At 40.0% G+C, this 26,404-nt stretch overlaps 1 protein-coding gene across 5 annotated transcripts in view; it reads left to right on the top strand.

The window, feature by feature from the left end:
• Positions 1 to 25,901, top strand: part of ZNF287 (zinc finger protein 287) — a 40,745-nt gene extending 14,844 nt beyond the window's left edge. For 3 of the 5 annotated variants that reach the window (XM_055138309.1, XM_055138308.1, XM_055138310.1), the window contains exons 6-7: positions 7,478 to 9,028; positions 13,749 to 25,901. In XM_055138309.1, coding sequence (XP_054994284.1) covers positions 7,478 to 9,028; positions 13,749 to 13,813 — 1,616 coding nt within the window. In that variant the 3' untranslated portion in view covers positions 13,814 to 25,901. The other 2 variants (XR_008630197.1, XM_055138311.1) reach the window with 2 other exon arrangements.
• The last annotated feature ends 503 nt before the right edge of the window (positions 25,902 to 26,404 follow it).

A 26,404-nucleotide genomic window follows, 5' to 3' on the forward strand; every position in this document is an offset into this window, starting at 1 on the left:
TAGCCTGCGACTTTACTGTATAGGTCAATTGTTTCTAAGAGTTTCTTACTAGAGCTTTTAGGCTTCTCTAGGTATAGTATCATATCGTCTGCGAATAGTGAGAGCTTGATTTCTTCCTTTCCAATCTGAATCCCCTTAATATCTTTTTCTTGCCTGATGGCTATTGCTAATACTTCCAGTACTATATTAAAGAGAAGTGGTGAGAGTGGGCATCCTTGTCTTGTACCTGATCTTAGAGGAAAAGCCCTTAGTTTTTCTCCATTGATGATAATGCTTGCCATAGGTTCATGGTAGATGGCTTTGACTATCTTCAGAAAAGTTCCTCCAAAACCCATTTTGGTGAGAGTTTTTATCATGAATGGGTGTTGGATCTTGTCAAATGCTTTCTCTGCATCTATTGATATGATCATATGGTTTTTATCTTTACTTTTGTTGATGTGATGGATTATGTTGATTGCTTTCCGAATGTTAAACCATCCTTGCATCCCCGGGATGAATCCCACTTGGTCATGGTGTATGATCTTTTTGATGAGTTGTTGGATTCTATTTGCTAGTATTTTGTTGAGGATCTTCGCATCGGTGTTCATCAAGGATATTGGTCTATAGTTTTCTTTGTTAGTGGTGTCTTTGTTTGCTTTTGGTATTAGGGAGATATGTGCTTCATAGAAACTGTTCGGAAGGGTTCCTGTCTTTTCGATTTCCTGGAAAATCTTGAGGAGAACTGGCAACAAGTCTTCTTTAAATGTTTGGAAGAATTCGCCAGTGAATCCGTCTGGACCTGGGCTTTTGTTTTTGGGGAGACTTTTTATTACAGTTTCGATTTCCTTGATATTTATGGGCCTATTCAGGTATTTCACGTCTTCTTGGCTCAGTCTTGGGAGATTGTAGGAGTCAAGGAATTCATCCATTTCTTTTAGGTTCTCTTGTTTCGTGGCATACAGACTTTCAAAGTAGTCTCTGATGATCCTTTGAATCTCCTTGGTTTCTGTTGTGATGTCCCCCTTTTCATTTCTCATTCGGTTTATTAGGGTTTTCTCTCTTTCTTTCTTTGTGAGTCTTGTTAGCGGTTTATCAATCTTATTTATTTTCTCGAAGAGTCAGCTCTTTGTTTCATTGATCTTACGGATTGTTTTTCGGGCTTCCATATCGTTAATTTCTGATCTAAGTTTTATTATTTCTTTCCTTCGATCTGGTTTGGGTTCCTTTTGCTGGTCCTCTTCTAAGATCTTGAACTGCGAAGTCAAGCTATCTGTATAGGCCCTTTCTTCCTTTCTGAGGAAGGCTTGCAGAGCTATAAATTTTCCCCTTAACACAGCTTTAGCTGCGTCCCATAGGTTCTGGTAGCTTGTGTCTTCATTCTCTTTTGTTTCGAGGTATCTCTTGATTTCTTCCTTGATTTCCTTCGTGACCCACTCGTTGTTCAATAGTGAGTTGTTTAATTTCCAAGTGTTTGATTTGGTTCTCCGCATCTGTGTGTGATTAACGTCCATCTTCAGTGCATCATGGTCTGAAAAGATAGTTGATACAATTTCTATCTTCCCAATTCTATTAAGGTATAATTTGTGGCCCAGAACATGGTCTATTTTGGAAAACGTTCTGTGCGCGCTGGAAAAGAATGTGTATTCTTTCTTTTTGGGGTGTATAGCCCTGTATAGGTCTGTTAGCCCTGTCTCCTCCATTTCTTCCTTCAGGGCCATCGTTTCCTTGCTGAGTGTTGTTCTTGTCGATCTATCCAGAGGTGATAAGGCAGTGTTGAAATCTCCAACTACTATCGTGGTGCTTGTTATGTCCTCCTTAAATTCTGTTAGTTCTTTTAAGTATTTAGCTGGTCGTTCATTAGGTGCGTATACATTTAGGAGTGTGATTTCTTCCTGTTGTACATATTCCTTGATAAATATAAAATGACCTTTGGTGTCCGGAAAGAGGCCACGCCCACTTTCGAGGCCACGCCCCCTAACGAGAGGACACGCCCCTAACCTGTTCAGACATAGGAGGGCGGGCTCAGGCGCGGTGGGCGAATGACTGGGACCTGCCCGGCGGGGCTGGGGTGCTCCGAGCTGTCCCGCTGCCGTGGGCGGGCATGGGACGCAGGGGGCGCATTTCCGGGTGGCACAGGGTCTCCAAGGGGAAGAGCCAATATACCTGTCGGACACGGGAGGGCGGGCTCAGGCGTGGTGGGCGAATGACTTGGACCTGCCTGGCGGGGCTGGGGTGCTCCGAGCTGTCCCGCTGCCGCTGGCGGGCACGGGAAGACTGGTTTCTTGTAAGAGTAGCACACCACATCGATGGGGTGTAAGGTATAAGATAAATAATCTTGATCAAAATATATATAAATATGTGCATATAAAATTGTATATATACACTACCAATAATATCACTACCGATAACAAGCTGAAAAATTTCACAGTTTCTTCAAATTTTTTTTCTTTGAAAATATTTCATTAATAGTACTCTAGACTCAGAGCTGGAGCAATAGCACAGCAGGTAGGGCGTTTGCCTTGAATGCGGCCAACCTGGGTTCGATTCCCATTATCCCATATGGTCCCCTGAGTACCACCAGGAGTAATTCCTGAGTGCAGAGCCAGGAGTAACTCCTGTGCATCGCCAGGTGTGACCCAAAAAACAAAACCAAACAAAAAACGAAACAAAAAGAATAGTATACTAGACTCAAAATTTCTTGAATTCTTTCCTTCTAATTATGGGTTTGGGGGCAGAAGAGGACACTGGATTTAGAACCTAGTACCTCACACTTGAGAGGCATGCTCTCTACCACTGAATTGTATCCCCAGCCCTAATTATCTTAAATTTGATTATATTTGTATTTAGTTAGTGTTTTCTTGTTTATCCGTTCTTTCACTTTTGTTTTGAAGGGAGCAGGGCTTGGGACAAACCAGGAAATGCCCAATGATAACTTCTGGCATGCTCGGGGGACCATATCCTGTGCTTGGGATCAAACCAGGGTCAGCCTTGAGCAAAGCAAGCACTTTAATCCCTCTACTATCTAGTCAGTCCCTCAAGTTATATATATATATATATATATATATATATATATATATATATGTACACACACACACACACATATATATATATATGCATCAGTATGCAAAAACAAGAGTGAGAATAGTTTTCTAGGAGGTACTGCTATTCTAGATGGACACTTTAGATGAACTTCTCAGTATAACAAATAACCAAGATCCTGTAAGTGGTAAAAGCTGTGAATCCATACCAAAGGAGACAGTTTACTGTTGTGTGGGGTTTTTTTTTTTTTGCTTTTTTTTTTTTTTTTTTTTTGCTTTTTGGGTCACACCCAGCGATGCTCAGGGGTTACTCTTGGCTTTGCACTCAGGAATTACTCCTGGCGATGCTTGGGGGACCATATGGGATGCCGGGGATCGAACCCGGGTCGGCCGCGTGCAAGGCAAACGTACTACCCGCTGTGCTATCGTTCCGGCCCCACTACTGTTGCGTGTTTTGAGGTGAAATTTTTCCTCCAACAAGCACTGATTTAGGGAAAGTTCTTTCTTTCCTTCGTTAAAGGTGAGATTTGGAGGGTCGAGTGGGTAGGTGGGAGGTTGTTTTCTAACCTGCTAACACAGGAGTGCCCATCTCCTGGTGGTGCTCAGTGACAGTATGCAACACTGAGAAACCATATTTAGCCACCTGCAAGGCAAGTTCTTTACCAACTGCTATCCTTCTAGCCCTGATGCTGCTTTTATCACTTAACATTACTTCTAAGCATATTTTAGTGTTGGCTCTTATTTGACATCATAATAAAAGTGGTTTATGAATTCAAACAGTAAAGGAAAGAAAATGAAATATATGTCTCCTTCCCCTCACCCATTATCAGTATCATTCTCCCCTTAAATTATCACTGTGTGTACATATATATATATTTGTGTAACTATAATTTAGCGTTTCTTTTCACTGATTGTTTCTTACTCTACATACTGTTCTATACCTCTTCTGTATGTGATACCACATACCACTTTATATCAGTGTATAGAGACCTACCTAATTATTTTTATCAATTATTGATATCTCGTTCCCCATTCTTACTACTTTATTAATGGATCATATTGTCACTTTTTATTCTTTTGAATTGTTATATTTCTAAAGTTATACTATGATGTGTATCTTAGAAAGTTTTTGAAAGAGAGCCAGAGAAATAATAGTACAGGGAAAAGGGCACTTGTCTTGCGCCTGGCCAAGCCAGGTTCAATCCCTAACATCGCCAAGAACCATCTGGAGTTATTCCTGAGTGAAGAGCCAAGAATAACCCATAAGTGAACCATACAAGTGCTTGGGGGACCATATGGAGGTCCCCATCTGAGTCCATATGAAAGAATAACCCCTAAGCTCCTAATGGTGCTCAGGAGATCATATGGGATGTTGGAGATCAAACTTGGATCAGCTGTGTGCAAGGCAAAGGCCCTAACTGTTGTACTATTACTCTAGCCGCATAAGAAGCCCTGAGTTTGATTCCCAGTACTACTTAGCTCAGTACTACAGGACTGAGCCAGGAGTACTGCTGAGCATAATAGCCAGGTGTGGTCCAAAAGCAAGGAAAAAGAGAGATCACGATTTAAATTATTTTAAGTCATATCAGAAGTATAAATCAACAAATACTTAACTGGTTTACATCCAAGTTTGAAATCAGCATTTGTTTTGTTTTTGTCTTTATTCTGTGTACACTTTTCACTTGAGTTCACCTTTTTACAAGTTATTATCACTTAACAGTTCAGTGTTTATCTTTATTTAGAGTCAGCATTTTTATGAATTACTGAAGAAGCATAAAACAGAATTTGAAGATAAGTCGAAAATATAAGAAACATACAAATTGTAAAATATTAATGTAAGGCTGTGCTGGAGCAGTAGCACAGCGGGTAGGGCATTTGCCTTGCACGAGGCCAACCTGGGTTCGATTCCTCTGTCCCTTTTGGAGAGTCTGGCAAGCTACCAAGAGTATCCTGCCCACACGGCAGAGCCTGGCAAGCTACCCGTGGCGTATTCGATATGCCAAAAACAGTAACAACAAGTCTCATAATTGAGACGTTACCAGTGCCACTCGAGCAAATCGATGAACAACAAACGGGACGACAATGCTACAGACAATGCTACAGTGCTAATGTAAGGCCAAAAACTGTCATAGTCTCTATATGAATTTTCATAGGAAAATCCATATGAAACTGATGATAGCCTACCATATTGACTGACATTAAGAGGTATTTTTATGTGACTCAACTTAATCTGGGATCCAAAGGAGAAATATGAGTTGGATTCATTATTTTTTTAATAGGCAGAGTTATCTTAAGATTTAGAGGACCAGGGAGATAGTTTACAGACTATAGTGCATGGTTTGTATGCAGTAGGCCAGGTTTCATCTCTAGCCCTACATGATCCTCCAGGAGCAGCCCTTGATTACTTCAGAAGTACCTCCCAAAAAGAGAAGAGAGGTCTAGAGTTTGGAATTAGTATGGAACCTGTAGAAGATTTTTTTAATTTACTTTTTATTTTATTTTTATAAAGTTCATAGTAATTTATTACATTCAATATTCCCACCAGTCCCACCACCATTACACCTTATCGCCACCACCCAAGTCTGCCCCAAAGACAGATCCTAAATAATTTATTTCGTATTGCTTGTTATCCACAAAAATAATCCAAAATGTTTTCCTTAAAGGAAAGTGTGTGAAAAATTGTTGTATCTCACCTTGGAGCCATTAAGCCCATTGTATAATTGATCACTAACATGTTGTTACAGTTGAGTCATGTGTATAAAAAATTTTTATGCATATAGAATCAAGATTGGTTGCCTTCTGCTTTACACACTATCAAATATGGTGTGCTGCTCTTGGTATATAAGTGGCATAAAGTATAAAATGTAGCGCAGCGACATACACCACAGGAATTCTAAAATTTTAAATAGGGTGATAGAGCTGGAGTTAAATTTTTAACTGGATGGCGATTTTGGAATCCAGAGGCATCGCTGCAGGTGTTGCTCTCTTCCAAGATTTATTTGTGAGTCCTACTTATAGAAGATTTTAGTAAGTACTTATGAATTGTGTAATAGGTTAAACTGAATATAAACTGTGATAAAAAGCTATAGGAGACTATACCTTAGTTAAAATGGTTAGAGTACTTGTGAACTGAATGTGTAAATATATTTTAAACATTTTTAGAACTTTTTGTTTTTAAGCCATTTATTTTTTATTGAATCACATGAATTACAAAGTTACAAAGTAATTCATGTTTGAGTTTCATACATACAATGTTCCAACACAAATCACTTCATCAGTGTCTGTAGCACTCCACCAGAGTTTCCCTCCCATTCTCCAGCCTTGATGGCAGGCACTTGTTTCTTCTCTTTTTCTTTTTCTTTATTTTCCCTCCTTTTAGCCACCGTTACTGATAAGGTATCATGCATATCACTTTACCTCCTTTCAGCATCCAGTCCTTGTTCAGAAGTGACCACTTCCCTCTGTCATTATCATAGTGGTCCCTTCACTGAGCTTTCTGCCCTCATTCACTCTCCCTAGTAGTATACTTCCTACTAAGAATCAATTCTCCTACTCTTCGTTTCTGTTGCCTTTTTTGCATTAGTTATTTCCCTATTATGTTTCTTTATATCATGCATTTGTGTGAAATCATCCTGTGTGTTCCTTTCCCTCTGACTCATTTCACTCATCATGATGCCCTCAGATCCATTCATGTATCAGCAAATTGCATGACTTCTTATTTTCTTACAGCCAAGTAGTATTCTATTGTATGTGTATGTACCATAACTTCTTTTTCCAGTCATTTTCTCTTGTACACTTGAGTTGTTTCCAGTTTTGGACTGTTGTAAGTAATGCTGCAATGAACATAGAAGTGCAGTGATCATTTCTAAATTGTGTTTAGTCAGACACTAGTGTGCATCAAAACAAGCTATATTGCTTGCTCCTGATTCAATATGTCATATGGGATTTAATAATATAATAAACAGTCTCATGATAATGGTGTCTATGAGTAGTTTGGGGCTGTGCTTTGAGAATCATGGATTTAGCCTCTGGAAAATTTACTAAACATACTTACTCATGGAAAACACTTTATGAGGTTGTTTTAAGATTATATAGGATTGTGCACATCTTATTAGAGGGAGTTGTGAGGGTTAGCATGTCTACTTTATAAAGTAATCCATGAAGTCATTCCAGATTATCCATATGGAGTTTTTTCTGTTTTCACTTCTCTTTGCTCTAACACTTCCTCTAATCTATTTTATTTATTCTATACCCACGTTGAATAATGAGGAGCACCTCCTTGTTCAACCATTTAGGCTTCAGTTATTCTACCCTTTTATTCTCATTTACCAAGTTTTTGGGACCTTTTATAATGTCAGAGCAATAGTCACTTTAGGCATTTTAATCAGTCATTTTGTTTATATCATGGCACTTTCCTTTCTCCAAATAGAGGGAAATACTTTATTTTCTTTGTGTTTCAGAATGGAAAACAGAAAACCAAGAAAGTACTCTAGTGGAGAATATTTCTAAACACATGAGAGAAGGAACCCAGGCTATCAAATTGGAAAAACCGTATGACTATGGTGACAGGTTAGAGAGGCAAGCAGCCGATACTTACAGCAAAATTACCACCAATGAAAGATATTTGAATTTTAAGTCTGACCATTCACAAGAAGATGATCCAACAGAAGAGTATTTTAGTAAATATAGTATATATAGAAATAATTTTGAAAAGCATTCAGACCTACTTGTACAGTTTGGTGCCCTATCAAATAATAAAATTTCTGTGTATGATGAAGTTAGGGCAACCTTCAATCATGTCGCTTATGGTATTGTACATAGAAAAATACTTCCTGGAGAGAAGCCTTATAAATGTAATATTTGTGGGAAAAAATTTAGGAGATACCCATCTCTAATGAAACACCAAAGTACCCATGCCAAAGAAAAATCTTACGAATGTGAAGAGTGTGGAAAAGAATTTAGGCACATATCATCCCTTATTGCACATCAGAGAATGCATACTGGAGAAAAACCATATGAATGTCACCAGTGTGGTAAAGCCTTCAGCCAGCGTGCACATCTAACTATACATCAGAGAATTCATACAGGAGAGAAACCCTATAAGTGTGATGACTGCGGGAAAGACTTCAGTCAGCGTGCACACCTCACTATACATCAAAGGACACATACTGGGGAGAAACCATATAAGTGCTTGGAATGCGGTAAAACTTTCAGCCACAGTTCATCACTGATTAATCATCAGAGAGTTCATACTGGAGAAAAACCTTATATATGCAATGAATGTGGGAAAACTTTCAGTCAAAGTACACACCTTCTTCAACATCAAAAAATACATACTGGAAAGAAACCATATAAATGCAATGAGTGCTGGAAAGTGTTTAGTCAAAGTACTTACCTTATTCGACATCAAAGAATTCATTCTGGAGAGAAGTGTTATAAGTGCAATGAATGTGGAAAAGCCTTTGCTCATTCCTCAACTCTTATTCAGCATCAGACAACTCACACTGGAGAGAAATCCTACATATGTAATATATGTGGGAAAGCCTTCAGCCAGAGTGCAAACCTTACTCAGCATCATAGAACACACACTGGAGAGAAACCATATAAGTGCAGTGTCTGTGGGAAAGCCTTCAGTCAGAGTGTACACCTTACTCAACATCAGAGAATTCATAATGGAGAAAAGCCCTTTAAATGCAATATATGTGGGAAAGCATATAGACAGGGTGCAAATCTTACTCAGCATCAAAGGATTCATACGGGAGAGAAACCCTACAAATGTAATGAATGTGGGAAAGCTTTTATTTATTCCTCATCACTTAATCAACATCAGAGAACTCATACTGGAGAAAGGCCCTATAAATGTAATGAATGTGATAAAGATTTTAGCCAGAGAACATGCCTTATTCAACACCAGAGAATTCACACAGGAGAGAAACCCTATGCATGCCGTATATGTGGTAAAAGTTTCACCCAGAGTACAAACCTTATTCAGCATCAGCGTGTTCATACAGGTGCCAAAAACCGTAATTAACCTATATGGAGATTTTTGTTTAGATCTTTAAAATTAATTATTTAAATCTTATTTTGTACTCAAAACATTTAAGAAAAACCTGAAGTGCAATATGTATTAGATGGCACTCGGCAGAAGTATCAGAATTAGTAATGTCAATATAGCCTTTTAAGTTTAATGTGTTAAGAAGAGAAGTTCATTCACTTCTTAATTCTATATCAATTTGCTCTATTCTAGAAAGAAACCTTATGAAGGTAAGTACTCAAAAATCTGCAACTCATCAACTTACTATATTTTAAGTACTTCTTAATGAGGCCTTATAAGTGTGACTTAGGGAAGCTTCCATCAAGTAGAAATTTTACGTTAGAAAACATGACTGGTATACAAAAGGAAATGCTGCTTTTGGGTCTTTAGTTTTTCTCAATTCTGAAGCCTTAAATAGAGAATTCTCTTCTGCTTTTCACTTTTCTTTTCCTATTATGCCGTAACTGCCATGGGGACCTGATAGGTTTACAAAACAAAAAGCAGTAGTATCAATGCTTTCTACATAACCACTGTTTATGTGGTTTTTTTTTTCGATGTTTAAGTATTAAAGATTTAATGAGATTATCTCAAATCTCTTAATGTGTTATGGTAGGAGTTAGTGTATATATAACCCTTAGACTGTCACTGTCATCCCGTTGCTCATCGATTTGTTCGAGTGGGCACCAGTAACGTCTCTCATTGAGATACTCATTGTTACTGTTTCTGGCATATCCTATACTCACGGGTAGCTTGCCAGGCTCTGCCTCGAGGGCTCGATACTCTTGGTGGCTTGCTGGGCTCTCCAAGAGGGGCGGAGGAATCAAACACGGGTCAGCCTCGTGAAAGGCAAATGCCCAACCGCTGTGCTATCGCTCCAGCCCCCAACCCTTAGACATGTATACAAACTTAGTTATGCAAAAATTATACATCCAGTATTAATACTTAATACATATTGGCCTTAGTTTCACTAAATTTTTATATCTGTGATTATTAAAATTAAACAGTAAAATTCCCTTTTATTTATATTCTAAACTAACAAAATCTCATGACTTTTACTGTAGATAACCCATTTATTCCATTGAAATACAAGTTCTTGGGTGTCCACTGTTCTCAGGGTCCCAGACTTCCTAATTAGAGCCTTTTAAGGCTTATTTGCTGAAAGTCACAGGTGATTTCTTAAGAGAAAGAAATCTTTCTAAAGTGAAAGAAGATAAGGACATGAATTTTGATACTGTGTCATTGAATGAGCATTAATAAGTTAGAACCAGTCCAGTAAATGTTCTATATACCACAAAAGGAAAGAGGTGAAACATAAGAGGAAAGTGGTAATTTGAGTTCACCGCAGAAAGTGGCTTGGGGGAAATCAGATTAAGTCAGGAATAATAATACATAGGTAGCTAGTCACACGTAATAGTCTTGGGCTTAATTACCTGAGGAAAGTGACTGGATTTTAAAAAGCAAAATTCCACCTGTTTATGAGAAACTAAAAATCAGATTTTAATGAAATAATTGGAATTGCTATTTCTTTATACTGAAAGTAAAATAGATTGCTGAGAAAACAAGGGGAAATTATTGGGAATAGTACTGATATAGATACTGCAAATTGATGGAGTTTTTATTAAAAGTAATTATTAATGCAATAATTTAAGAAACGAGTGGGCTCTAAATTATAAAAAGGAACATCAACAGAAATGAAAATAGAAATATATGGGGGCTGGAGCAATAGCACAATGAGTGCTATTTGCCTTGCACGTGGCCGACCTGGGTTCAACTCCCAGCATTCCATATGGTCCCCTGAGCACTGCCAGGAGTGATTCCTGAGTGCAAAGCCAGGAGTAATGCCTGAGCTTCACCAGGTGTGACCCAAAAAGCAAAAAAATAATAATTTTTTAATATATATATTAACTATATATAACATTCCACTATCAGGATATGCTGAATTAAAATTTCATCTTGTTCTTGTTTCTTCAGTGCCTTGCATAGTATAGATGATCACTATATATTGATTAAATTAATAAATAGATTGGCTTGAGTAACAAAGTAGAATTAGTTGATATGGTATGAAATTGGTAGGATCTCAAATATTCGTGATTATTTGCAAAATAACATTTAAATATTGATTATTTACTGATTAATAGGAACTACTTGAAAATTAATTAGTATCCCCAGATTTTAAAAATAGAGATGTTCCTAAAGAAATTGTGAGATATCTTTGCACAGGGAGCTTACCTGAGCAAGATGAGGAAAATTTGGTGTGAATACTAGTGTCATAAATATCAGTTTAACCATTGTGGACCACACAACTTGAACATTACTGTTGTGTAAACATCCTACAAACAGGTATGGAAGGAAAAACTTAGAGTGATAACATTTTTAAGACTCTCAAGTATTTTCTTCAAGAAGTTGTTGTTTCCCCATGTCCTAACATTACTTAACCTTGATATCATGGAATCATACTTTACAAAGCAGATTGTCTCCGGTATTAAACTCATGTTTTTTTTTAAAAAAATGTAAGATGCAATTTCTATAATGCCACTTCATACCTACAGAATCCTTTTCTCTTGGAATGCATGTGTGGAGTATTAAGTCCATACCACATCTTTTGCATTAATTTGTATTTCCTGCCTTTGTATTATGTAAATACTGTGTTTATAAATATTTCCACTATACACTGAAGCAACTGATGTCCTCATAATAGAATAATAGTAGAGAATCCTAGATCTTGGTGTGTTTTTCCCTCTTTTATAATTCTCCAGTCCACGGTTTAGATATTTTTAGCAAGAAATTTATCTGCCAGCTACATTTAAAAATTAACATTTCATCATGTTTTTCAAGTATTGGAAACACCTGATATTTCACACCTAAATACTTAGCATGCATTACATTAAAATGAGGGCAATTAAGACTAAGAGTGCTAGTACAGCCACTACTTCTCTTGACTTGCCTTGCACGCTGCTGACCCTGCTTCAAGCCCCAGCATCTTATATGATCCCCCAAGCACTGCCAGGAGTGGTCCCAGAGCACCACCGGGTGTGGCCTCCCCCCAAAAGAAGGACAGTCTTTTCTCATATATAACCCAATAATAAATGTCAAACTTAAGCACCAGACATTGTGTATCAAGGCCATCAGCAGTTCTTACAAAGGAAATTTGTAAATTAACTTATGGTTAATTTAGCAAGCAGATTAAGTAGAAAGCAGAGTAATTAAAGGCATAATAATACTACTATGTACATCTTAATAGCATTAACAAATCATTCTTTTCTCACATTTATTTTTTTTCTTTTTTGGTCACATCTGGTGATGCACAGGGGTTATTTCTGACTCTGCACTCAAGAATTACACCCTGGCAGTGCTCAGGAGACCATATGGGATGCTGGTAATCAAACCTAGGTCAGCTGCATGCAAGGCAAACATCCTACCCACTGTGCTATTTCGCCAGCCCCTTTTCTCACAATTTTTAGACAGGTTTCTGATTATGAATCCTGGGGGTTTCTTGAAAATCTAAGTACTAGGTTTTTGGGAATTGCAGCTAATATTTCATTTTATCCTTAAAACTTTAAGACTCTTCATCCCTCAATATCTTCATCCTTCGGTTATAACCTCTGATAGTAGTTTACTTGCATATGCTTGTATATGATCTCTTCTTTTTCAGTTATTCTCATGACTATAATTACCCCTTTGCACACTATAGCCATGTAGTGCAAATATGTGCACTATGGTGGTATGTATAAATATGTGTGTAAATTTGTAAGCAACAAAGTCCTCTATATAGATGGAAAGACAGACCCATGATGCTAAAGTATCTTGCCTGAGGTCTCATAGACTAAGAATTGGACCCCTGGCTTCAACAGTTACTTAGTTCTTCCTGTAATGTTAAGTGAAAATTCAGAGTACACATTATGTACCTACAAATTTATAAAATTATTTCCAGGAGAATAGAGCATTTAAAATGCTTTTTTATTCCCTCATGTTTAGTCTTCAAATTCAAATCTGTAGATGAAAATAGCCCCACAGAGGGTACCCTCTTCAGTCTCTGTCCCCCATCTTTATATCTCCCAAGTTTCAGACCCATCTAGTCAGAGACCCTTTGTTATCTGGAAAAGGGATGCAGAGCTTGGGGACCCTCTCTATCTGGGTTCACCTTCCTGAAAGAAATAATTCAGTCAAGAGACTCAGTTATAGAAAGAAAATTCATTTGTTGCCAGTAAAACTTTTCTCTAGCTCAGGGTACAGAGCAGGTGTCCCAAAGAGAAATGGATGTCCTGAGAATATTTGAGGACCTGTCATATTCCAACTTTCTGCCTGTGTTTAACGATCTTAGTCCCTCCTTTGACTCAACATGCTCCACTCTAGGGGAGTTTTCTTCCAACTTTGACCTCTGCAATCTGGTAAATGGGCTATCCGGCATGCTCCTTGATGATAATGAGATAAGCCAACTCCAAATAGCAGTCAACTATAATCTTTGCAGAGTCCCAAATCTGTGGCCATAGTGAGATGCTAGGCTAAGTATTTCTTTTGCACCAGGTTGTTTTGACTGTACTAGTCTTTTAAGTTAGAAGCACACAAGATGTTTTGTTTTAGTGTTTTTTAACCCAGATCAGGTGCAGCACTAAGTCATTTCCTATCTTAATTTTTATTGCAAAAGCTCATTTTTACATTTTGAGGTGTATTTTATCAAGTTTTTTTTTATCTTACAGATGAGAAAACTGAGGCACAGAGCTATAGATCTTGGCAGAAACCAGAGCTCATGGTGGCAGGATAATCTCTAAGCAGAACAACCATGGAGCATGAGCAGGCAGCTTTGGAAATTCTCCAACACAACTGTTCTGCCTCTGCGCTTAGGACTACCCCGCCAGTTCAGCTTCCTAAGAGCCACGTGCCAGATGAAGCTGTGGAGCTCCTGGCCACAGGCTACCATCATTTGTGATTAGCTCTCTATGTGGGGGAGGTTGGGAAGAACTTTGAAGGCCAATAGATAAATAAAGCAGCGTGCATCCCAGAGGAACAGGAGAGCAATGAGAGTGAAACATTTTGCTTCTCTATGTTCTCCAGGATTAACTAAATCAGACATCTCAGTACCTGGGGCAGCCAGTCTGCTGAGTGAGATAATGTTCAGACTTCATGCCTCTAACCACAGTATTACAGTTTTTTTTTATTTCTAACCCAAAGCTCTTGGACTTTTTGTTTGTTTTCCTTGCAGGGAGGTAAAGAGAAGGAGCAAGAGAAAATGACATCAATTTGAGTTTTTTCTCTAGTGCATATAAAAAAGAACAGGAGCAAGAGGCCAAGCTTACAAAGACACGAGGGTTCTAAAGAAGGTGCAAGCTATCTGTATTATTGTAAATGAGTGCTGAAGAGAGGGCTGCAGGGATGCATCCTGAGTGAAGGAGCACTCAAATTAGCAGAGGAAAGGCTTAATCTGAGAAAGAGCACCATGCTAGTAAATGACTGTCAGGCATGCACCTTGATGAAAATCAGATGAGCCAATAATCAGAAGGAAACAAATGCACATGAGATGCTTTTGTGTCCCTTTTATAATTTTCCTCTCACAGTTCTGTTTGTTAAGAAGTTGGTGTTCGGCAATTATATTGTAGATATTAATATGAGGTCATGAAACCAAAAGATAGGAATGAAAAGGGAAAGCAATACATTACAGAAAACTAAGCTTGTGGGAGTCATTAACTTTATAGAGAATTGTAAGTAAGCATTCCCTTTGTCTCTGTGTCAGGGATACACAAGGCCCATGGAATAGCCTTCCTTTGTTGGTCTGTGTGCCATTTCCAGCTGTGCTTAGGGTTTACTCTTGGCTCTGCTTTCAGGGATCACTCCTGGTGAGCTTGGAGGACCATATGGGATACCAAAGATAGAACCTGGGTCAGCTATGTGCAAGGCAAGCACTCTATTCAGTGCTGTCTCTTAAGCCCCTATATCTTTTCTAGAGTACAAAATCCCATAAAGTTTGGAACTCTTCCACTAAGAACCTGGTTGCTACAGTGGAGCAATCGTACAGCAGGCAGGGCACTTCTTACATGTAGCTGATCCAAGTTTGATCCCGTCATCCCATGTGGTCATGATCCCCTGAGCCTGCCACGAGTTATTCCTGTGCACGGAACCAGGAGTAAGCACAACTGGGTGTGCCCCCCAAAAATACAAAAAAATAAAAATAAAAGAACTGTGTGCCATTCTGGCATCTGGGATAAAGCAGATAGGAGACAAAGTTGCCTGTTAAAAGTCTACAACTTAATTGAAAAAAAAAAAACTCACTGATTTAAAACTACTGTGGGAGCTGGAGAGAGGCAAGAAAGCATTCCCTGCATTGCCCCCTAACGCTCACCAAGACTAATGGCCCCAGTGACAATGCCAGCCAAGCACCTAATTGAAGGGTCAGCATCATGCAGCTGAGAATTGCTAGAGGGGTGTTCACCTTGCCTGCTCCCTTACCCAAAAAACCCTATAGTACAATAGTCATTCTGAGCATCGTGCTTTACACTGGTTGAAAGACCTCCTGATTCATGAATTTCAAATTTTGGTGTCAGCACCCATTTTAGTATAGTTTCTTTTCTGTTCAATAGCAAGGTTGTGAACCATAAAAAAAAATGCCACAATATCTGAAATATTTACCATTCCTTTACAGACCGTTAGCCAACTCTGTCAATGCAGAGCTGGGGGAGGTTTAGGTCTGTTAGCTAACATGTCCAGCATGCGGGCTGTTGGAAGAGAGCACTGTAGCACGCAGGCATGTGTGGGGAAGGGTGCCCGCTGCGGTCCACAAGGAAGTGGCCTTCAGTGGTGCCAGGCAGTCCCGGACGAGCAATGCCGCCCTCTGCCGACCTTCCTTGCCCGGGTTTGCGACATTTGTTCTGGGCGCGTTTGGCAGTGCTTCCCTTGTGGTGTGGTTCCTGCGTTCTTCAATTCCTTAGGCTCTTGCGATAAAAAAAAAAAAAACCGGCTTCCTTGGCACTCTGTTCCCCACTCTTTGTCGCCTCATCCTAAAAGTTGGTCGTTCCCCCAAGCAAGAGCGTCGGGAGGGCCGTTTCTTCCTAGTAAGCCCTCTCTTCACTTCAGGGTGACACGCTATTCCGCGTGGACAGCCGTCACGGTGAGACCCTGTTACACCCACTCCACGCGGACAGCCCACCGCGCCTCCAGGAAGCTGCAAGTCCACCCTCCCCCACGACCACCATCACACACACGCACACACACACACTCGCGCGCGCACATGCTCACATACACACGCATATGCACGCGCACACGCACGCACACGCGTACACATAAGCGCGCACACGCGTACACCCACGCACACACGTACACTCGCACCACTTGCAAGCCTCTGGCTGGGCCCAGCTGAGCGGGAAGAACACTCCGCAGTGTGGCGCAGCCAGCCAGCAGCCTCGGAGACAAGAGTGCCAGCCTGTCCCGGACAGGCCGTGAGGGCGTCCCCTTCCCTCCGCCACCCCTGTCCTGCCTCCCCCAGATTCCCCAGAATTCTCCCCAGGAGTGCCCCGCGGGAGCAGAGAGCTGGGGTGAAAGGGAGGTATGCCCTGAGCCCGAGGTGCCTGTCTAGCGGAGCTGCTTTAGGGGGATGTAGCTTTGCCAGCAGAGGGACGTGCAGACCTCAAGTTCAACAAATTTTAGTAAGCACATTGGCCTCCATCGTAGCGGCCAATATTAAAAGCCTGTAACGATTGTTTAATGACCAGCTTTGTAAACCATGGTGCTCAAATGAAGTATTTTGATTTCAAAAAAAGAAAAAAAATAGTATAGAAATATCAAATGCCCAAAGGCAATAGAAATGAGGTGCAGGAGAACTAACTGATCTTCAGTAGGAAAGATCACTTGGTCATGTCTTGGGGAAATAAGTTAGGAAAAGGAACACTAGAACAATCACAGAGAGGGAAAGTGCCCCCCAGAGACACAGGCTGAGAGTGGGAGGGGAAACTTGGGACCTTGGTGGAGAGCAGTGAACTCTGGTGAAGGGTGTTGAAACATTGTACACCTGAAAATCACAAATATCTTTGTAACTACATAATTCATGGTGATTCAATCAAAATTAGTTAATTTTTGGAGTTGGAGCAATAGTACAGCAGGTAAGGCACACCTTACACACGGTCAACCCAAGTTCAATTCCCGGCATATCATATGGTCCCCCAAGCACCACCAAGAGTAATTCCTGAGTGCAGAGCCAGGAGTAACCCCACCCCTGAGCATTACTGGGTGTGACCCAAAAAAGCAAAAATCAGTAACAATAATAATTTTTTTAAAAGATTAATGGTTCTTTTTCTCTCTCTTCCTTTAGTGTTGTTACTATTGTCATTGCTGTGATGTCAAGAGCCACCCATTTGTGACCACAGCCACATCACAATGGGGATCACAACAGTAGTGCTAAGTATAACAGGACATGGGCAGTGCTGAGGATCAAACTTAGACTCATTAATGCAATGCAGACACTATCATTTAACTTTTTTTAGATTTTTAGATTTAATTTTTAATATTTTTCTATTTTATTGAAGCACCATGAGAGCATTACAAAGTTGTTCATGATTGAGTTTCAGTCATACAATGTTCCAACACCCATCCTTCCACCAGTGTAATTTTTCAGTACCAGTGTCCTCAGTTTTCCCCCTCTCACCTCCCCAAACCATCCCTCAGCCCAGCCTGCCTTTATGGCCGGCACCTAAATTCTCTCTTTCTTTCTCTCCCTCATTTTAGGCATTATGGTTTGCAATACAGATGCTTATTGCAAAAAAATAAAGGTTATCAGGTATTGTTGGATGTTAACCCTAAGTGTTTTAGGCTTCATCAGTGAATTGCCCCTTTTCCTCCTCCCAGAGAAGCTTACTGTGCTTTTGCTAGCATCCCAAACTCAAAGTTTAACTTTAACTTTTCCTTTGTGTTTTACCTCTCTTTGTTTTAGGTCCCCAAGTCAGTCTTGATTATTTATAAGCCAGAACTTTCTGGTAATTCTGTCCTTCATATTTCAAGTGCTGTGTATTTGTACCTGCTTTTCTATTTCCCTATAGTCTTTTAATATTTTACTATAGAGCAATGTTTTTTGATTAAACATAGATATTGGTGCCCAACCAGACTGTGAGGATGAGCCTATGGAGACCGACCCGCAGGCAGGTAGAAACACATCCCATAATAATGGGTGAGCCATAACTCGTGTGTCCAGACTGATCTAGACAGGGTTGACATCTCTTCCTTTGGCTGCCTTTTAGCTCTTAGTATTACATAGATGCAATCTTCCCTTTTTCACAGATCCCTAACCCAGCTCAGCTTTGGAATACAGTCTCTCACATCCCCTTATCACTCCAAGTGCAAGGGACTGTAGCTCATGGTGCCAGACTGCTTTGCTTGGCCTTGGATTCCTCTCTGGAAGCTGCGACCTTTGGGCTTACAGATGTGATAAGACAATGTGGCCTTGATGTCTTGATGTCCCTCCTGTAACCCCTATTTCCTGTTAATGATTCCTTTGTACTGAGTTCATTAGATGCATGTATGTAGGATAGTGAATAAAAGAGGCCGTTGGACACTTCTTCACCACTGCCATGCCAGAGCAAGCTAGCAGCCCTCCAGCCATTCTTCTCGTGGTTCTATCTCTGTGCCCCCGATGGAAAGAATATTCACACAACACACAGAAAGACCATTAATGCTATGCTCCAAATATTTGGGAGTTGATTGACTCTGAAATGTATCTACTCCTGGGCTTTGGTCATGATCACTTGACTCAGGCTTCAGTTGCTGTAGTTCCTAAGACCCCAAGAGGAAGGTCCCACCATGGGACTGGGATGGACCCGGGGCAAGTGGCGAAGCTACCCCAGCATCAAAATGGGACAGTCTAGAAAACATAAATGCATGTTTTGATGTAAGCTGTTATGACTTAAGAGACAGGACCCCCATGGGAAGGCCAAGCTGAACTGGCCTGAGGACCTAGTCTGGTATTTACAGTAAAAGACTTGCTTGCTCTCAGAGCCCAGAGAACTAAGTTTGGGGATCTTTATCTCTTACTGTGTTTATCTAAATAACTGCAGGTATTGATAAGAAGTAAACTTAATTGGTTAACATATACAACTAGAGGAGCTGGAGCGATAGCATAGCAGTAGGGCGTTCGCCGTACATGTGGCCCACCCGGGTTCAATTCCTCCACCCCTCTCGGAGAGCCCAGCAAACTACCGAAAGTATCTCGCCCCCCCGGCAGGGTCTGGCAAGCTACCTGTGGCGTATTCGATATGCCAAAAACAGTAACAACAAGTCTCAAAATGGAGATGTTTCTGGTGCCCGCTCGAGCAAATCGATGAGCAATGGGATGACAGTGATACAGCGTACAACTAGAAGGAAAGACAAAAGCATTGTAGATGTCCCTGGGAGACAGTTCTCCTTGAGTTAATCTCCCCAAGAGAATTGCCTCTGCTAAATGTTTTATCTCTGTAAATGATCAGTCACATCTATGTCCTATACCTCAAACCCCCTCAGATGTTCTATAAGTATGCTAGCAGCTCTGCATTAAATGGGCCATTTTCACCATCAGGCTGTGGTCTCCCATCTCTCTGTCTCTCTACTGGGGAGGCCTGGGGAGGACAGGAGGTGGCTCTTGACCACCGAACACATGAGTTGTGCAGCACTCACAAACTTTGTGAACTCATAGCAACCGAAGTCTGAGTCGAGTAATTATGACAGATGCTAAGGAGAGGAGTAGATCTATTTCAGAGTTACTCAACTCCCAAACATTAGGAGCACAGTATTAATGGTCTTTCTGTGTTTAAGCAAAGAACATTGCTCTATAGTAAAATATGAAAAGGATACAGGGAAAATAGAAAAGCAGGTAATTTCTACAAATACAAAGTCCAAAGTTACCAGTAAGTTTTGGCTTATACGTAACCAAGACTGACAATGAGAGGTAAAACACAAAGGAAGGTTAAAGATAAATTCCAGGGATAAGGGGCATTTGCAAGAGCATTGTAAGCTTCTCTGGGAGGAGTAAAAAGGACAATTCACTGATGAAGCCTATAAAACTTAGGGTTACTCTCCAACAGTGCACGATTCTGTTTTTGTCCAGGCCTGGCCTTTGTAGCCCTTTGGGGGCCCTCAAGATTTTTTGCTCCACCGATATATGACTTTGCAATGGGTAACACTGCTCCCTAACCCAGCCTGATCATGTTGGTGCTGTCTGAGTGGCCCATCTTTAAGGTTCTGGATGAAAAGAAACTTCAAGAGATTGATAGTTTGTGCAAATAATTTGGAAGTTCAGAGAAATAAGTAAAATAGCAAAGCTAAAACATTTTTTTAATTTTTTTTTCAAAGCTAAAACATTTTAAGAAATTTCAGGATATAGCAGAAGCATGAGTAGGGAAAGTTGTATCCACTATCCTGTTATGATGAACTTAAGAGGAATCTGTTCACAGATGGATTAACTCCTGGGTTAGGAATGGCAGCTGCATTCCTTGGATTGGCAATTTACTCCAATATAGATTTGAAATTTAGCATGAATAATGTGAACCCAGTGTGCAGGCAATTTCCTTGTTGGGTGATTTAGATTGATAATTAAACAACTTAGCGCATAGAGATAGTACAGGAGATAGAGATCTTACCTTGCATGTGACCCACACAGGTTCAATACCCAGCATCACATATGGTCCCCTAAGCCCTCCAGGAGTGATCCCTGAGTGCAAAGTCAGGAATAAGTCCTGAGTATCACTGGGTGTGGTCCAAAAACAAAACAACAACAAAAAATAAATAACTATATTATGTATTGTAAAGAATGGTTTATAAATTCTGAGGTGTCCCATCTGGGGTACCAGTTATCTAAGTCACCATGTCATGATAACGAGGGTGTGTCTCTTGATGTGTTTGGGGCTGACGACCATTCCCCCAACTGATGGATGAAAAAAACAGATCTGAAGGCTGGTAAATAGTGGGACTTTATTAAAATCTATCTGCATTATTATAGAGAAATCATGAAAGGTTGGGGAAGAGGGGGGGAAGCAATTACACATAGGTGTGGTTGAACATTAATATAAACAATGAACAGATGTAAATCTCCTCCTTCAGGAGGAGATATAGCCAAGGATGGAATTTCATCTAAGGGCTCCAGCACTCTAGATTCTTCTTAGGAGATCGGCCCAAGAGTGGAATTCCATCTAAGGGCATATTGGTTTCCTTTCCTTTCCTTTCCTTTACTGGTAAAATCCATTTAAACAATCATTAAATTTACTTATTAAATATTTCTAGTCATTTTGCATAAGTAGTAAGAGATATATACTTTAATCTATACCCTAGATTAGTCTCAAATGGTCTCTCTGGAATAATGGTAAAGAGTAGCATTTCCTGGGGATATATCGCTATATTTCCTAGCGTACAGTCCAGGTTAGTTTTTCTTAACCCCAATAGGGAACTTATTCAGTTACTTCTTTTTGGGTCATGTCAGAGTTTATTCCATGACTGTACTCTTTTGTTTTTTTGAATCGCCATGAGATAGAGTTACAAAATTTTCATGTTTGAAGTTCAGTCATACAATGATCAAACACCATCCCTCCATCAGTGCACATTTTCCACTACCATAACTGTACCTTTTTTTAAAAAAAATTATTTTTTAATGAATCACCATGAGGTACAGTTACAGACTTACAAATTTTCATGCTTACATTTCAGTCATACAATGATCGAGTGCCGAGTGCCCATCCCTACATCAGTGCCCATCTCCACCACCAATGTTCCCAGTATCCCTCCCATCCCCCCATTCCACCTGCCCTCCCCCACTCCACCTCTGTGATAGGCACATTCCTTTTTACTTTCTCTCTCCTTTAGGGTGTTGTGGTCTGCAATGCAAGTATTGAATGACCATCATGTTCGTCTATAGCCTACTTTAGGCACTCATCTCCCATCCCGAGCAGGCCCTCTAAACACTCTTTACTTGGTGGTCCCTTCTCTATCTGAGCTGCCTTTTCCCCCAGCATGTGAGGCTGGCTTCCAAAAAGTGAAGCAAACCTCCTAGTACTTATCTCTACTTGGTTCTTAGTATCTCATTCTGTTACTTTATATTCCACAAATGAGTGCAATCTTTCTATGTCTGTCCCTCTCTTTCTGACTCATTTCACTCAACATGATACTTTCCATGTTGATCCACTTATGTGCAAAGTTCATGACTTCATCTTTTCTAACAACTTCATAGTATTCCTTTGTGTAGCTGTACCAGTTTCTTTAACTAGTCATCTGGTTTTGGGCACTCAGGTTTTTTCCAGATTCTGGCTATTGTAAACACATGACTGTACTCTTAACTAACTGTACTTCTTATGGTGCTTAGGCTGTCCCACATTGAAGTGAGGGTAGCTTACAGTTTGCCCTGGGTCCATCCAATCCCTCTGTGGGACCCACCTTTTGAGGTGTAAGGAACTAAGGTCAATCTAAAAGCAATTAAGGCTTTAGTCAAGTAAATATGATGGATTCCCAGAGTCTGTTAATATTATGCTTTTATAATTGACTCAACTACAAAAGCATAACATTAACTGTATTCCTGTGTCTATACAAAATGGACATTGCTCAAAAAAATAAAACTATGCAAAGGTCATAAAGGAAAGACAAAAGCAATATTTCACTTGCATGTACAAAATCCAGAGTCATAGAAGGTTTGACTTTACAAGTTACCATGTCTGATTTGAAGATATTTGTGACTAACAGATAGGGGAAGAAGAGCACAAAGGAGAGGTTAAAGGTAAACACAGAAGATTGGGAGTGTCCCTATGAAAATAGATATGTCTCCAGGAGCACTAGTGTGGGTGTTCCTAAGCTCTCTGCAGGAGGGAAAAGGACAACCCAATGTTAAGCCTAAAGTGCTTGGAACTGGCTCTCACTAAGTCAGGGATGGGTGACATCCTCCATCTCCCTGTTCTTTCAGGAGCCTGGCAGTCATGTCCACGAATTGCCTCTGGCACTATGTAAGCTCATTAATGGCCATGATCCAGAGACTCACAGATAAATTTCAAAATCTCGGAAGAGAGGAACACACCACAAAGATGCCTCTGGACCCCAAAGTCACCATCCATTTAAAAATTTAACTCCACTTGTATCACCCTATTTAAAATTTTAGAATTCTTGAAGCAATAGCTCATGCCCTACCCCACTGGTGTACTAAGAGTAGCTCAGCACATTTGATGGGGTGTAAAGTAGAAGGCAATCAATCTTGGTAAAAAAATTAAATTAGTACACAAGTCTCAACCTGTAACATGTTAGTAATCTCTTAATGTGATGACGTGTTCGAGGGCTCTCAGGGCTCTCTCTCTCTCTCTCTCTCTCTCTCTATCTATCTATCTATCTATCTCTCACCACTCATGTTCGGTGCTCTCGAGCCTCTGTGTATGGACTGAATCGGGATGGCTCCTCCTTTGGGCTCTGTTTCTGTGTGTGCCGCAGTGCTCTCTTCCATCTGTCTCTTTATCTCTGACTCTGTCTCTGTCACCTCTCCTTTGGTCTCTTCCGATCTCTCTCTGGAGCCCTTCTGCTTCTCTCTCTTCTGACTCTGACCCTTCCAATCTAACAATATTAGTTTATATAGCAATCACATAGGGTGGTGATACAAAGGTGGGTTAAATATTAACAAATCAACAAAGAGAGGTAAGACCACTTCTCCAGGTGATTAACTCAAGGACCAAATCTCATCTAAGGAGATTACTCCAGATTACTAGGAGATCCTCTTAAGGGCAGGATCCCATCCAGGGTGTGTTGCTTTCTTCTTTCCTCAGCTAGTAATCCACTTAATTAGTTGTAGTAAATCTACTTCTAATATTTCTAGCAATGTCATTCTGTATGAGCACAGTAAGAGATATATCAAACTTAAAGCTTGGTTCTTCCAAGGACATCTCATTATATATTCCAGACCACAGTCCTCAGGTCAGGCTAGTCTTCCTAACCCCAGCAGGGTCCTAGTCTCGTCATTACTTTTGGATCATGACAGCATTTGTCTATGACCATGCTCCCAATTTATAGTTGAGTATTGTGGTGCTTTGGCCTGGCTCATTTTGATGCCAGGATAGCTCACAGCTTGCCCTGGATCCATTCAGTTCCTCGTCGGGACCCTGCTTTTGGGGTGCTAGGAACTAAGGGCAACTGAGTCGAGAAAGCAGATGCCCAGGAGTAAATATTATTCAGAGTCAATCAACTCCCAAGCTAAAAGAACATAATATTAACTGTCTTCCTATATCCATACAGAAAGGACTTTGCTTAAAAGGTATAGTAGAAATGACATCTGCATTTGTATGTTCATTGCAGCACTGTTTACAATAGCTAAAATCTGGAGAAAATAAAAGAGTGCCCCCAAATAGATGACTGGTTGAAGAAATTTTGGTACATCTACACAGTTGGAATGCCCTGCCTAAGAGGCAGAGTGGGGTGGTGGAGGATGGGGTGGGGGTGGTGGGAGGGATACTGGGAACATTGGTGGAGGAGAATGGGCACTGGTGGAGGGATGGGTAAATTATCACTGTATGACTGAAATGCAAACACGAAAGTTTGTAACTGTACCTCATAGTGATTCACTAATAAATTTTTTTTAAAAAAGGACATTTAAGGTAAACTTCCCTGCTCCAAGGCTGAAAAGACAAACCCGATGTTATCCTACACTGACCAGTGTTATCCAATAGAAGAGATAAAAGTGGCTGAAGAGTTACCATTGGTAATCAAGATTTCAGAAGATATTTGGAACATTTTGCACCTGTGAACTTAGGCGATTAAAATTTAAGAATATAGAATACAGCTCTAAAACTATAAAAACAAATAACAGGGGTTAGAGAGATAGTACAGTGGGTAGGCTGCTTGCCTTGCATGTGGCCCACCTGGGTTCAATCCCCAACAGTCCCATATAGTCCCCTGAGCATGGCCAGGAGCCTAATCCCTAAGCATAGAGCCAGGAGTAAACCCTGCACATTTCTGCATGTGACCCCAAAACAAACAAAAATGGTTGAGGAGTTAGTTGAAGTAAAACTTATTGATTATTAAAGATTCTCTTTTGAATTTGGCCAAACATGCAGCTTCAACAGTTTAGATTCTTGAAAAGGCACTCGCACTCTTCAGAACCCTCATATCTAAAAAGTATGTTCTTAAATATGGTCTCATTTATTCTTTTTCTCTTATATGCCAATCAAGTATCAAAAACAAAGGAAAGATTTCTCTAATCCTGGCAGCCAAGACTGTTCTAGCTATAAAGTGTGATACTTTTGGTAAAGATTTTAGTTCTGCCATGGGAGCTGAAAACACAAATGAGTGACCAGTTTTTAGGACCCTGACAAATATGTGGATAAGGAAAAGGTATTGGTGAACATAGAAAAAAATATGGATATGAAAGTGAAGACTTACAATCCTTTTAGTGATTCTACGCTGCCAACCAGTTCGAAATAGTTCAAGATAAAACATGTACCTATAAAAGAAGGAGTTACTGAAAAAGAAAGTCCAAAAAGTCAAGAAAGAAGAAGGATAAGACAGAGTAATAGAGGTGAGATAACAGGAAACATCTGTGAAAAAAAAAGTAAAAGGATAACAAGACACACATAAAGGAAGATGTGGTTTCTGAGAAAGAGTCATGCAGTATCACAACAAATATGAACCCAGAGAAAAAGAAGAAATAGAAAACATAAAATGAGGATTAATGGAAGGGAAATGTAATGAATCAACTGAATACATCAGGCTTAAGATAAACCAGGAACGTGCTAGAAATGCTCTATAATAATCCAAGGGAAACTGGATGAAACAAAGAAGTGATAATTCTTATATATATATGCAGCTCTTGACATAAACTTCTAACTTTATGATGTCATCATTTTTGGAATTTTTCTTGTACAAATAAAAATACTTTTCTTTGTGTAAAAAAACACTTTTTAAATGGTTTTGTCCTGGGTTAGGGAGATAGCACAAAGGACTGGAAAATTTGGCTAATGTGCACAGGCTTCTGCATCTTGGCTCCCAGAATTACATGGCCTCTTGAAGGCCACCAGGTGCAACCCCATACCACTAAGGAACCTTCATATATATATGCATATATATATGAAAATGACTTTATCCTGGAAATTTTAAAGTGAGATTGATAAAGGAGAGAGAGAGAGTTAAAGGGAATCCGCCTACCAGAGAGGCGGGAAGGAGGGGGTGTTGGGGGGAAGTATACTGGGAACATTCATGGTGGAGAATGGGCACTGGTGGAGGGATGGGTACTCGATCATTGTATGACTGAAACATAAGCATGAAAGTTTGTAAGTCTGTAACTGTATTTCACGGTGATTCATTAAAAAATTAAAAATTAAATTAATTAAGTGAGGTTGAGGGGCCAGAGAGATAGTAGGAGGTAAAGTACTAACTAATTTCACCTGTGACC

Source organism: Sorex araneus, chromosome 5, assembly GCF_027595985.1.
Source record: "Sorex araneus isolate mSorAra2 chromosome 5, mSorAra2.pri, whole genome shotgun sequence".
NCBI classification, from domain to species: Eukaryota; Metazoa; Chordata; class Mammalia; order Eulipotyphla; family Soricidae; genus Sorex; species Sorex araneus.